The sequence below is a fragment of the Electrona antarctica genome (assembly GCF_951216825.1).
Source record: "Electrona antarctica genome assembly, chromosome: 13".
Classification (NCBI taxonomy): domain Eukaryota; kingdom Metazoa; phylum Chordata; class Actinopteri; order Myctophiformes; family Myctophidae; genus Electrona; species Electrona antarctica.
The window spans coordinates 18,717,810-18,732,220 of record NC_136794.1 but is presented as its reverse complement, the minus strand read 5'-3'; the positions used below and the strand labels follow the sequence as shown (position 1 = coordinate 18,732,220).

General features: G+C 43.9%; 1 protein-coding gene across 1 annotated transcript in view; it reads right to left on the bottom strand.

The window, feature by feature from the left end:
- LOC306935302 (FERM, ARHGEF and pleckstrin domain-containing protein 1) overlaps positions 1–14,411 on the bottom strand; it is an 81,267-nt gene that overhangs the window by 36,462 nt on the left and 30,394 nt on the right. The window contains exons 3-5 of the mRNA XM_079518285.1: positions 1,228–1,332; positions 1,088–1,130; positions 670–748 (exon numbers count right to left, since the gene is read on the bottom strand). Of these exons, the coding sequence (XP_079374411.1) occupies positions 670–748; positions 1,088–1,130; positions 1,228–1,332 (227 nt within the window). The remainder of the gene's footprint in view (positions 1–669; positions 749–1,087; positions 1,131–1,227; positions 1,333–14,411) is intronic.

Sequence of the window (14,411 nt, the reverse complement as noted above, 5' to 3'; positions counted from 1 at the left end):
TCCTCATCCAGGAGGAGCCAGCAAGAGACAAAAAAAATCAAAAAGAATTATAAGAAATAAATTAAAACAGTGAATGATAAAGAAAAATGTTTGAAGTTACAATGGGTTTGTATAAGAAGGGGGTGGGCCTAAGATGAATATGAAATATCTAAATACGGACTCGAGCAACTTAAAAACTGTCTGGGGTGTTCACATAAGCCTGAGTAGACGATAAAATGACCAAAAGTTATTTTGAAAGTGAAATATCCCTTTAAGGTCCTTTCAGATGGGCAGCGGGTGATGCAGACGTTGTCGCCTGGATCAATAACAGGTCTGCTCCAGGTCTGCTCATGAGGAGCGTGACAACGCAAGCGTACAAAAATAAAAGCTCAACACAATCCAGGTCTAGTCAGTCGCGGGCGTGTGCACAAAACGAGCACATGCACAACAATTTCACGGGACCACGCCCACGTAAATGCGCTTGCGTTGTCACCCCTCAACCTCTGCACCCGTACAAAAGAAAAACGGGCTCTCATTGAAAATCAATTACTAGCAGTCGCTAGTCGCTCAGTCACTGCCCATCTGAAAGGACCTTTACAGGTGCATTACCACATAGCTGAGGAAAAAGCACAGCACACCTGCAGCACAGAGATACACATTTGGCTGTGGTCTGTGTGTGTGTGACCTCACCGTGTGAGTTCCTCCAGAAGCTGAGCATGGTCCGGAGGAAAGAACTTCACCACAAACCTCAGGACTGTGTTCTTCGGCCCTGTAGAAATTGACAATATTAAAAATAGCAGCCATTTTGCTCCCCCCTTCTCCCAACTGGACGAGACAAGTTAGTTAGTGCAGCTGTGGGAAAAAAACAACATCCAAATGAAATGCCTGAAGGGAATTTAAACTTTTCCATTGTGGTTAGCGTTGGCTGAACAGAACTCCCCAGTCTGTGTAAAACTAAGAGCATGTATCCTCCTTTAAAATCAACAGCTTTTCCGATTGCTCTCAAGATTAGAGCATGGAGTTTTCAAATGATGTCACTCATTAAGAACAATGTTGTCATATGAAGGTTTTTAAGCTGCTAATAAAGCCTTGTCGGAGAGTCACTTACGTCTGAGCTGTTTGATAATGGGCTTGATGAGGTCTAACCAAACCTGTGAACCAAAGGAAAAAAATGATCACCAGCTTGCTAATTCAGGGTAGAAACATTAACAAGCCAATCAGTTTGATTTTCTTCAACAACTTGCTTACCATCATCTTGTGGTGGTCCTGAAACTCTAAGCCAAAGTAGTCGCCCTCGACGAGGTTCATGTGGGTACACACCAGGTCAAACAGCACCTTGCCCGAGGCTCTTTGCTGTGAAAAAGGGAAAGGAAATGACTGTGAAATTCAAAGCCTTGTGGTGCACTGGATAAATAAACACATACATAAATAAACACAAAGCATTGGCGTTTATCATCATTTTTGGAACAATCTGTCGTTGTTTGCAGTGGCAATGTGACATCTGACAGTCTTCTAAGCCAATCAAAAGCCATTAAACATTGGAAAACCCTAATGACAGAGAAGCTTGAACACAGACGACCAACACAGAATAAATAGCATTCCCTCCCTGGCTGACTAACCCCACCACCCTTCCCTCATCTCCCCCTCAGGCTTCAAAGGCTCAGTTTGTGAGCTCAAAACAAGCTGAGGGGGGTACGGGGCACAATGAGGGGTCAGGCCATGCAGAGCTGTCCCTGAGACTTTGTTCTGCTTTTCCAGTGTCACTGAGGGACTGGAGACCGGACCATCAACAGCCTTTGAAACCGGTCAAGAGAGGTGGACGATTACCTCACCAAATACCCAACACGTGCTCACAAACAAAAACACAGCGCTATGAACCCTGACATTCCAAAGGAGAAAGGACAAATCTCAGGAAAACATCATGACAACCTCAAAAGGCCACTGTTGTCCCTTCATAAAGACAAATCTCACCGTTAAGAATAAAATAAGATGTCAGAGATTACCACGAAAACCTAAAGTCATGATCTGAGGATGTCCTGAGAAGACAGATGTATTATAGCAGAAAGCTGGGCGGCATTCTTGTGATCGGTTTGCACCAGAGCGCAGCACACCGCAGCTATGCAATTGTTTATCGTACCAGTTCCCCCTGGCTGGGATAATAATCCAGTACTGTTTAGAGTGTGTTTCCAATCCTTTGTGCACATCTCCCCTCCCTCACGTCAAAACTAAATAATAAGACTGTTTATTACAATGACACAAACCTCTTGGGAGTTAAGATTTAGGAAGGATTTTATTGAATCAACTCAATTTGTGTAACAGTTCCTTGTTTCCTCTGACATTAAAGGATTTACCCACTAGGAAATGTGTGTTGTACGACTAGTGTTTCATTGAGAAACAGTATGTCTATTAATTCTAACAGAATAAAACCTTCAGTCATTGAGCCCTCAGCCATCAACGCAGTAAGATCGTTGTTTCACACTTACACAAAGAAAGACGGTTTACATTTCCACAACCAAATCTACACAGCATAATATAATCCATCTTCACAAACTGCCCCTGGTCATTTCATTTTCAGCCTAGTCACTTCTTTTATGGCTTGTTTTCATAGACCTGGTAAGCTTATTTCTCTCGCAAAATCTGGCAACACTGTCAGAGGGCAGCCTGCCACTGGGGACCAGCTGTTTCCATGTGGTGGCTGGCTGATGAGGCGACACCACAGCCACAGGGAGGGCTGGAGGACCACGGACACTGGCCAAAACACACACACACACACACACACACACACAACACTGGGTCTGGACCCATTTGTGGGTCGCAGACACATTTTCTTTTCAAAATCTTTTTATTTCCTTTTTATAACAGTATGGGTGGTCACAGGTTCATAGAAAAATTAAAAATAAAATATCAGATTTTAGTATCAGTGATTGAGGTAAACAAACGTACTGTATAAATCACAGAGATCGTGGGCAGACATAATGAAAAGACTGTTAGTGCAAAACATGCCCCTTCAAGATAAAAGAAAAACATTTTCTCCCCTTCTAGTCCCAATTTAGTATAGCCAATTCCCAATTCCCCAGCCTCTCTACAAGTACTCCATCTCTGCTCGCAGACACATTTTTATGAGCCCCTTTATTTTTTTGTTTCCTATTTTGTTTTTCATTATTATGATTTCAAAACATTTTCAAAAAAGCTAAAGTTGTCATGAATTAATTCCAAATTTAATAATGTATGTCTTAGTAAAAAAAAAAGAAAGAAGAAAGAAGAAATTCCATAAATGAGAAAACAAATGTTAAGAATTAGTGACAATAGCCGATCTACAAGTGAGGTTGTAGATCTGCTATTTTCACTAGTTTGGGTCCCGGTCAAACGTCTCATTTCTCTTTTGGGTCAACATTTGGGAACCACTGCTGTAGACAGTGTCCACTGTGTCCTAACAATGCCCCCAGAGGAGAGAACAGTCATGAGATTTGGGATCCATTTTGAGACATCTTGCATTTTGAGACGTCTTTCCTGGACCCATTAGGACAGTATATGTGACGCTAAGGGAGAGTAACGACACAGAAGACAATCGAACGGCCTGTCATGTCTTTTAGTGGAGCTCCCTCATTACCAGCGCCGGTATGAAGAATGAAGATGCAGTCAGTGTGGGATTGCAAAGAGCGGAGAGATGTTGGGCCGAGGCTGGGGCTGATTAGAGCTGGCCGTATTAGATTAAACGCGCAAGCATCCCACTGGAGTAATAGCCAGGCCAGCGGAGAGTGGAGACCCACACAACAAGAACCCAGCCATTAATGAAGCACATGAGTCATCACGATTGATGGCTGCCAGGTTACAGCTACTGCACAGTGTGCAGATGCTACACGTATTTCTTCATTTCAAAAGGACCCCCAGTTAGGCTACAGAACCCCATTTGATGCCATTCTCTCTAAATGGTAAATGGTGCATTTATATAGCGCTTTTATCCAATGCGCTTTACATATTGTGCATTACATTCACCCATTCATATACACCGATGGCAGAGGAAGCCATGCAAGGCACCAACCTGCACATCGGGAGCAATTAGGGGTTCGGAGTCTTGCTCAAGGACACTTCGACACTAGCTCTGGCCTGGGGGAGCCCGGGATCTAACTGGGAACCTCACGGTTTTCCCATCCAGCGGTTCTACCTGCCACTCTACCCCTGAATCTACACACACTGCAAAACCCTCAGTGTTCATTTAACCCTGAAAGGTACAGACGCATAAGGTTCCCTTTGGAACCCTGGTGGTCCCTGAGGCCCGACCAGACACTGAGAATCAGTGGCATAGCATAGCGGACATCAACTCACAGTCACACATGCCTTAGTCTCACATGGTCAGCCCTTCAATCTTGCTCCATTCTGTGATCCGAGGTCACTCTGTCTGGACTAGTAATAGTAGATGGCCACACGCTACTATGTAGTAAAGTCAACTTATAAGGGTACCACATGCATGCAAGATCGAACAGCATTACGCTAAAGACTGTGCCTGATGACACGCGTGCATTGGTCCTGGCGCACATGTATGGATGATTCCTGTGCGCCGAAAAGGTAATACTGTACATGCTCACCCACATTTCTTGTGTAATGTACTAAGGGCACATCACAAGTCAAGTGAGAGGCGTCCACTGTATTTATATCGGCCGCATGACGTCTCATTGTCATTTAGTGCCCTAAGCAAACATTAAAGTCCATTGATTTGGTGGGCAAACGATTTACGTCATACATGCTCTAAATAAACATTAAAAAGACCACAGACTTGGCTGCCAGTATGACGCACTCTTCAAAAGCCACACATTGGAATCCCTCAAAAAGCAAAAGTGAAATCATGATAATTTTGCCTAACTCTGAGAGTGAAATAATGTACCCTAATGGGTCAGAGTTAAATGATCACTCTGGATTTGACTGTGTAAATAGTAGTAGTACAACAACAACAGTAGTAGCAGCAAATAGCGTCAGTCACGTTGCGTAGTGATTCAGCTGTCTTACCTCCAGGCCTTCAGACTGAAGGGTCTGTCTGGGTTTCTCATGTTTGAACACTGTCTCATAGGATGCTACTGCTGTTTACATCTGTGAGCCCAGACGCGCACTCTTCGCTCCACTGACCTCTACATGCTTCCACTGATAGAGGGGGGGGGGGGGGGGGGGGGTAAATAAAGATGACAGCAATGTCCACACACACACACACACACACACACACACACACACACACACACACACACACACACACACACACACACACACACACACACACACACACACACACACACACACACACACACACACACACACACACACACACACACACACACACACACACACACACACCTGCTCTGGGTCTATCTCTACATACGCCTGGTCAAAGCTTTAATCTCCTCTTCAGCTCATATTTTTGTGAACTTAAATGTCAGCAAAATAAATAAATAAATAAGTGAAATAAATAAAGGATCTTTTTGAGGTCAGGTGTAAAGCATTGTGTGCCACTGCCCCCCCCCGACCCCCCCCCCCCCCCCCCCCCCCCAGGACACATTTGGCACGGTCCAATTCACCCACCGTGAACCAGCCCACTGCACACTAAACTTCTCCTGGGGGTGAGGATGTAAGGGTGGGTGGGCAGCGGGGTTTGGGTGATGAACACAATTCCACGGAGGGAGAACAAAGGGAGTCATGCCTGGTTAGGTATTGGAGACATGGTGAACTGGAGGAATGGAGGATGGCGGGGTGCGGGAGTCACCGGTGACATTACATGGTTTTATGATTTCATTTGGCATTCTTCAGGTATCCTCTGGTTATAAAACAACCACCATGCTGTGTATCTCTCACGGTTGTAATTCCCTGGCTGTGGCATTTCAAAAAGGTCAGAAGAATACTGTAAACCGAGAGGTCATAGTAACTCCAGACTGTCAACACAGCTCTGGCATCCATTGTGCACAAGAGTGGAAATAAAGAATTATTTCTTAAAAAATGATGATGCTAGAGTATTGTATACAGTGCAATCTTTTTCAAGCAAGTCACCCTGGCAGCATCTATTTTTTATTTATTTGTATCCTTTAAGAAATCATATTGAGATTTATATCTCATTTGTAAGTGAGCCTTGGTCAAGAAAGAAGCACACTGAAGTTCACAAAATACAAAAGCAACAATGGATAAAACAGCATCATGAACCCACAGTACCACCACCACCACCACCACCACCAGCATTACACACAGACACAAACAACAAAAAACAAACTCAAAATCACATGTACTGTACACGTATGGATGGACAAGCCAAAACCAAGCAAGACTCTGCTGAGAGAATGGATTTGAAAAGTTCAAGTGTACTGTATAATCTAAATATGAATATAAACTGGCTGTCTTGGTGGAGGAGACAGCAGATAGCCTGGACGCGCCAAATGAAGTACCCCATAATCACTTAATTCAGAGGGGACTAATTTCTTTCCCCAGAACACGAGGAGCCTACTGCCCAAACTAGAGAAGAGATCAATGCCCAAACTAGAAGAGATCAATAGCCGACTAGATTGAAGGCTGCTGCAGTCACAGCATTAGTTGTGGTAAGACATGATAGTTAAGCTTGCTTGACAGCATTCAACTGATTTCTGCCAAGCCCTCCCCTATGAGCTGATGTTCAACTGTCATTAGCCATTCACGTTATGCAATGCTGTTTAAAAACGCTACATTTTGCCTATTCCTGCCACAGCATATGCATGCAGCCCCCACCCAAACTCCTCCCTTTTTATGCTTGTCTGATCTTACAAATGTCATTGTCGTCTGATGCCATTTTTACTGCTGCTCTGCAGGGGGTGTGCTTTGCTTGCTTTCTGCTCCCCCTGCCTGTGGCTGGCATTCCATGTGGAAGGACAGAGAGATACCGTAACAGAGCCAAGTCACCAAACACAATGCTTAAATATCATCAAAAAAACAATGGCCTATGTCATATTTTTCAAGTTTAAAACAATAAACTGAACCAAATATAGAATATATGATATATATATTTTTTTTTAAACTTGTGTGGGGCACACACAAAAGCAAACACAAAAGGTTCATAGACTTGGCTACCACATGATGTCACGGGGGACACGCACAAAGCCAGGCGTTGGAGGGGCTAGCGCCCCTCAAAACATAATAAAGAAATGGTTAAAGAAATGTTATTCGTGCAGAGACGCAAATGTGACACTGTCTGTACTGTACTGTACTGTACTGTACTGTACTGTACTGTACTGTACTTGCACTCTAGAAATGCACCAAGTGTCTGTCTGTTCAACATACGCATGCCACACCACCGCAGGGGGTGCAGTGCCCGGTGTCGAGTCGGTCAGACACACAGACATACCCAGCCGATTACAGTACTTGCGTGCTCTGCCAAGTAATAACTGGGTGGGGCATGCATTTGACACACGCATACCTCGTCCTTTATTAGCCAATTGATCACACCTGATCACCCTCCAACGGGCACTGTTCTAGTACAAATAAAGGCAGAATATCCTACCCTCCCACCAAAGGAAAATCATAAAAAGAAAGAAAAGTAGCCGTAAACGCAAGTCCCTGTTGCAGAACGAGAGTGTTTGAAATTACTATAAAAAAAACTCCTTGTTACAAGACTGATACAGTACCACTTTGATTGGTACAGTGGTACAGTGACCTGACAACGAAACTAAGGAACAAGATAAAGGTTATGCAGAATAATAATAACATCAACCGCCCAGAATGTAGGAGGTAAATTCAAGAAGGTGGGCCTGCTGCCAATACATCACAGGGTGGAACAGATGAAACTCGAGCAAGTGTACAACATCATCAATAATGCTTCCCCTGACTACTTGGGATCCCAGCAATGTTCATATCATCATGGTCACAACACCAGGCTCATGCAAGGTGCCGCGAGTGAACGGTGTAGCTGGAGCTACAGGGACCATACTGTGAACGGTGTAGCTGGAGCTACAGGGACCATACTGTGAACGGTGTAGCTGGAGCTACAGGGACCATACTGTGAACGGTGTAGCTGGAGCAACAGGGACCATACTGTGAACGGTGTAGCTGGAGCTACAGGGACCATACTGTGAACGGTGTAGCTGGAGCTACAGGGACCATACTGTGAACGGTGTAGCTGGAGCTACAGGGACCATACTGTGGAACAGTGAACAGTGTAGCTGGAGCTACAGGGACCATACTGTGAACGGTGTAGCTGGAGCTACAGGGACCATACTGTGAACGGTGTAGCTGGAGCTACAGGGACCATACTGTGAACGGTGTAGCTGGAGCTACAGGGACCATACTGTGGACGGTGTAGCTGGAGCTACAGGGACCATACTGTGGAACAGTGAACAGTGTAGCTGGAGCTACAGGGACCATACTGTGAACGGTGTAGCTGGAGCTACAGGGACCATACTGTGAACGGTGTAGCTGGAGCTACAGGGACCATACTGTGGACGGTGTAGCTGGAGCTACAGGGACCATACTGTGAACAGTGTAGCTGGAGCTACAGGGACCATACTGTGGTGCCACGGTGTAGCTGGAGCTACAGGGACCATACTGTGGACGGTGTAGCTGGAGCTACAGGGACCATACTGTGGACGGTGTAGCTGGAGCTACAGGGACCATACTGTGAACAGTGTAGCTGGAGCTACAGGGACCATACTGTGGTGCCACGGTGTAGCTGGAGCTACAGGGACCATACTGTGGTGCCACGGTGTAGCTGGAGCTACAGGGACCATACTGTGGTGCCACGGTGTAGCTGGAGCTACAGGGACCATACTGTGGACGGTGTAGCTGGAGCTACAGGGACCATACTGTGGAACAGAGCTACAGGGACCATACTGTGGAACAGAGCTACAGGGACCATAGCTACAGGGACCATACTGTGGAACAGCCTCCACTTAGCATCAAATGTGAAATTCCAGAGGGTTTTTAGAGGTCAGGGCTCATCTCTGGGGTAAGATAACCAGACAATGCAGACAGGTCTTATGCACATCATTATGTGTGTGTGTGTGTGTGTGTGTGTGTGTGTGTGTGTGTGTGTGTGTGTGTGTGTGTGTGTGTGTGTGTGTGTGCGTGCGTGCGTGCCTGAATGCATTTAGGACAAATGTATTGGGATTAAAAAGGAAGATTCTACCAACAGGGAGTGGAGAAATAATCTTTATGGTTATGGTCAATAATGGTTATAATGTCAGGCACCATGTTAGAAAGAACATATGTTATCCTGTTTTTTCCTCTTTTTTATCTGAAATAAAATTAGTCAATGAATCCAATCAATGAATCAATGAATCATTACTAAGTACTATAACACACTCCTCCTGGTGCCGTCAGTGAAACAGAAACATTGTCTGACCTTGTTCTGAAGTCTATATTTAGGTGGAGTTACGCATCCATACTGGGATAATGCACCGCCACCTTACAATCACAACACTTCAAAATTCCATACTGCACATGTGGGCATGCTTGCATGGGGTTCCATACTGTGCATGTGGTGTGTGTGTGAATGTGCGTGAGCGCATGCCATGTAGGCTATAGTGTAAAGGGAGAAGGGGCAGGAACCACTGAGTGATACTTCATTGACATTCAGGTGGTGTGCAGCAGTGTGTCCACGGTGACTCCCTCCCCACTGCAGCAGTGAGCTGACAAAGGAGCAGAAATCAGTTGGAGGCACACGAAAATACTGTCAATTCACTGTGTGTGCGTTAAACTCTTGTGTGCCCTCGCATGTCGTGTGTGTGTGTGTGTGTGTGTGTGTGTGTGTGTGTGTGTGTGTGTGCGTGCACGCACGCACGCACGCACGCACAAGGAAGCACGCAGGTTTATTTCTTTACACAAGGTTGTGCTCTGAATTAGGCCAGACAGCTTTTCTCTCATCACATCAAGGTGAATAACTGTAATACAAATAGGTCTGGTCTAAACACTTAGCCACACGGTAGAAAGCCTAGTAGTGTAAATACTCTGTTCTACTAGAGTGCTAGTCCAAAAGTAACTGGAAATTAAAAATACGTTTTAGTTTCAAATCAGACGAAATATAAAGGCTATAAATAATATATTAGGCTTAAAGGATCACCATACTAATGTTTAGTATATTGTCTAAACTACTAACTAAACTACTACTTAACATTAACGCAGACTATTTTGCAGTGGTTTGCATCTTCGAAGACGCCAATGGTTGCCATTTATTCATGTAGGCCTACAGTATGAAAATCAACTTGCAGTCGCAGAGACTTGAAACTTACTCGAGATACTTAGATAATGCTATACACAAAATATAATAGTGTGGATGTATTTGCTTTGTTGGTTAATTTGCATTATCTTTAAATGTATTTCAAACTAAGTGCAGAAAACAGTCCTTTTTTGTTTAGCTTTAGCTTTGGACAAAATGTAAACAAATGTATACAATACTTATATACAATATTATAGAATAAGCTGTGACAGATTCTGTATCAAGCAGTAAATATTTAATGTTTTTTTCCTATTCCCTATTTAGCTTTTTTCTAAACTGCAAGACCACAGATGAAAAACATCAACATAAAGGAAACTGAGGAAACGTTATTTGGTTGCAACAGCTGTCGGAATCATTCTGTCTCAGTAGGTCTGCCTCTAGGCTTGGAGAGGACAACCATGACAAGAATGTCTCTAGATTCTAGGTTTGGGAATGGGGTAGAGCTAGCTAACCGTGATAGCATCCTCTTTAGTCTTCTGGTATTTCCCCCCCACACTGTCTTACTTGTCCACCCTCTTTGGAAGCCTGTCTGGACAGCTAGAGATGTATTGATTTGGCATAAAACATAATATATGTCCTGTTGTGACAATTGCACCACTGAATAGCTAACCTGGCAGGGTTCTGTGCGAGGAACTCCCACTGTTTAGTCTGAATGCCAGAAATCACCAAATTGATTTAGCGGTCCTCCCAGTGGAAGATAATCGACAAGCCATAGGAAAGGATTCATCAAAATGCACAGACTGGCAGGAGGAGGCATGTTCTGCTTCAGTGACCTTTACTAAGACATGATCTCATGTGAAACATACAGGAGTGAGTTACTATAAAGGACGTCACGTCACAAGGATCTTTCTTCTGACATCAGGGATATACTGTAAGTACACAGCGGATGAGAAGGAAGCTAGCAAATTACCAAAGAAAACAAAACATCTCTCTCTCTCTCTCTCTCTCTCTCCTCTCTCTCTCTCTCTCTCTCCTCTCTCTCTCACTCAGGGCACTTGAAATTCTAGACCCATGCTGGTTAGATTCAGCTACCAAAGCTTTCCCAGAGCTACAAGAATTGCTGTCACTCTGGGACTGATTGCAAACCAACGGCAACACTGAATGAATGCTAACCTGCGATTGGCATATTGGTGCCATTTCCCTGAGTTATCACCAAAGGAGGATTTCAAAATGTTATTAACCGCTGTATCGCGGGGGTGCACGATTATGAAATTATGACCGATATTCGATATTTTACAGAGGACGACAATGGAAACAAGCCTAGGCCCTAGGGGGCTTGGCCCAAAACTTGCACACAAGTAGGCCATTTTACTAGTGCGCAAGCAGAGAGTACTGTCGACCGCTAGTACTGTCGACCGCTACCAACTTTCAAATCTCAGCCTCTCTGTAAAACATTGAAATTAAATACTAAAGTCGGGTTATAACTGGCTGTCAATGGTGACGTAATTGTCTCCACCAGGCCGAAGGCATGGGGAGAGAGTATGTTTTGCACTCCGTCCGTGTGTGTGTCCGTCCTTCCTTCCGTCCTTCCGTCCTTCCGTCCGTCTGTGAACAGCTAATCTCCGGCACCGTTAACCCGGTCGATGCCAAACTTTGCACACACACTCCCTGGATGCCAACGATGAACCTCTGCCCCACATTTTCCAGAACGGCCTGTTATAGCGCCACCATGAGGCAGCTTTTCACATTTTTACCTAAAACTGCACCGATCTGCGTGAAATGTTGCATGCACACTCCCCAGAGGCCGAGGACAAACCTTTGACCTGCATTTTCCGCATCTGCCTTTTATAGCGCCACCAGGAGGCCGACTTTTGTAAAACACATTTTTTGATATTACTCCTCCAGATTCTGTTCAAAAATCTCACAAATCGTTACACAGTATCTCTATGGTCATGTGCTCAAGTTGGATCTGTCCCATATTTCATATTCCATCCTAATTGGTTATAATTGGCTTTCACAGTTTGCAAGATTGCCCCGTTTTGAACAAAAGCCTCAAATCATGAACGCAGCATGCAATTTACGTGAAATCTTTCACACATTTTCTTACTAGGCTGAGGAATATATCCCACCCTTTTCACATTGGCCTGTTATAGCGCCACCAACAGGTTGATTTTTGCAAAACACATTTTTGGAACAAAATGCCTCAAATCATCCAATTGCCATCAAAGGCGTATGAAGAAATGGCAAACGGTACACATGATCTCTGTAGTCATGTGATCAAGACGAGTCTGTTGGATTTCTCAGATTGTACACTGATTGGCTAAGATTGCCTTCCAAAGTTTTCAGGAGTGGCCCGTTTTGTACAAAATGCTGCACATGTCCTGCTCATCCAGAATTCTATCCTTAGAGATGCTATGAGTGATCTGGCTCTGCATTTCCTCAACAAAATGAAGAAAATTGTTGCAAAAACAAATAAAAAAAAACATCCTCCTAAACATTTTGCCAAACATCACACACACTCCTATCCTCCTGGTGGAGACCTGTGCCCGGAAGGGCACTTTTTCTAGTTACGATATGTTTCAATATTGGTTGGGTAACAGGTAACGTATGTATGTATGTACAAATTGTACATGTATGTAAGTTGTAAGTTGAAAGTACTATACTGTGGTCGGCTGGCTTTTTTATGTGCGTATGCTTGGTAGGTATATATACTGATGTTGACGTAATTAAGATACGTTTCAATGTCGGGTTATGTCCCAGCCCTGACCATGTTTTATAGAGGCACCATTGAGAGCATTCTCACCTACTGCTTTACCTCCTTGTATGGAAACAGCACAGCTGAGGAGGAAAAAACAGCTGGACAGGACAGTGAGAACAGCTAGCAAGATCATCGGTACCTCGCTGCCCTCCCTGGCAGACATATACCAGCAGAGGATGGCATCATTGAGGATGCCACCCACTCACAGCCTGATCTCCCTTATGCCATCTGGGAAACGGTACAGGAGCATCAATGCCAGGACGGAAAGGATGCGGAGCAGTTTCTTTCCCCAGGCGATCAGACTTTTGAACTCTAATCTCCCTGGCAGATAGGACATGAACTGATGACATGAACTCTATGTTCAGTTTTTAAATGTTTTTTTATTCTATTTATCTGGCTGTGCTTTTTTATGGATTCCTGTAGTTTTTAGAACTTATTTATATTATATTCAGAGTATTGTCTTGCACTTGATATATTTATTCTTGTATGAGCCTGTGTTGTCTTTTAACTAGGAGAAACATAATTTAGTTTTTTTCTGCTGCTGCAGTTGGAAAGAATGACAAATAAAGCAATCTTGAATCTTGAATAACTGGCTGAGATGGTGACGTAATAAGGATATGTTTCAGTGTCGGGTGAATTAAAGGTAATGTCTGTAATATGTATACATGTATGAAATCTGAAACGTATTTATTACGTCACCATCAGCCAGTTATCCCGGCTTTCATTACGTCACCATCAATACCTACCAAGCATACACGACCACAATACTTGCGCGCTATGCTTGCGCAAGTAATAAACAGACCAGGTGCAGATAAGAGTAGAGGGACACAACTAAGATTCATAAAATATAAAAGTACATAAATGTAATAGAGATTAAGATAAGAATAAAATGTGTGTGCATATTGAGGACTTGACATGAGGCACAGCTGTAACTGAAGTACTGAACCGGAGATAGTGGTTATGGTCAGAGGGCCAGATATATGGCCTCAAATTCAACGTAGCAGCCAACACAACTTACTACTACTACTTGTTACTAAAATAACAAATTATGACATAACAAATATAAATGCATGTCTGTCATCATTTCTGAAATAAACGTAGCCTAAACTGAGCAGAACAGAGGCTACATCGCTCACAGAGGAAGGTGGACGCTCTCTCTTTCACAGATTTGAATACAGCTTAGTGCTCATCAGACTGAAGTCAATCGGATCAATAGGTTAATTAAGAGATCAATTGACTGTAACTCTCACCAACAACCAGCACAAGGGTCGGGCCAATAATGAATGGAGACTGTCATACACACACTTTATACAAACTTACAAAAGTCATTAAAGATATAATTGTTCATTATTTGTATTGATGAAACAATCATGCGTGTATAAGAGGGTGAAGCAGCATCATCTGCTGAGTTAATCACGTTCATCGAACTCCAAATTGTCTACCGCAGGTTCTCAACCTGTGGGCTGGGGCCCACTGGTGGGCTGTGAGGATATTGCAAGGGGCTCCAAAATATTGGAAAAA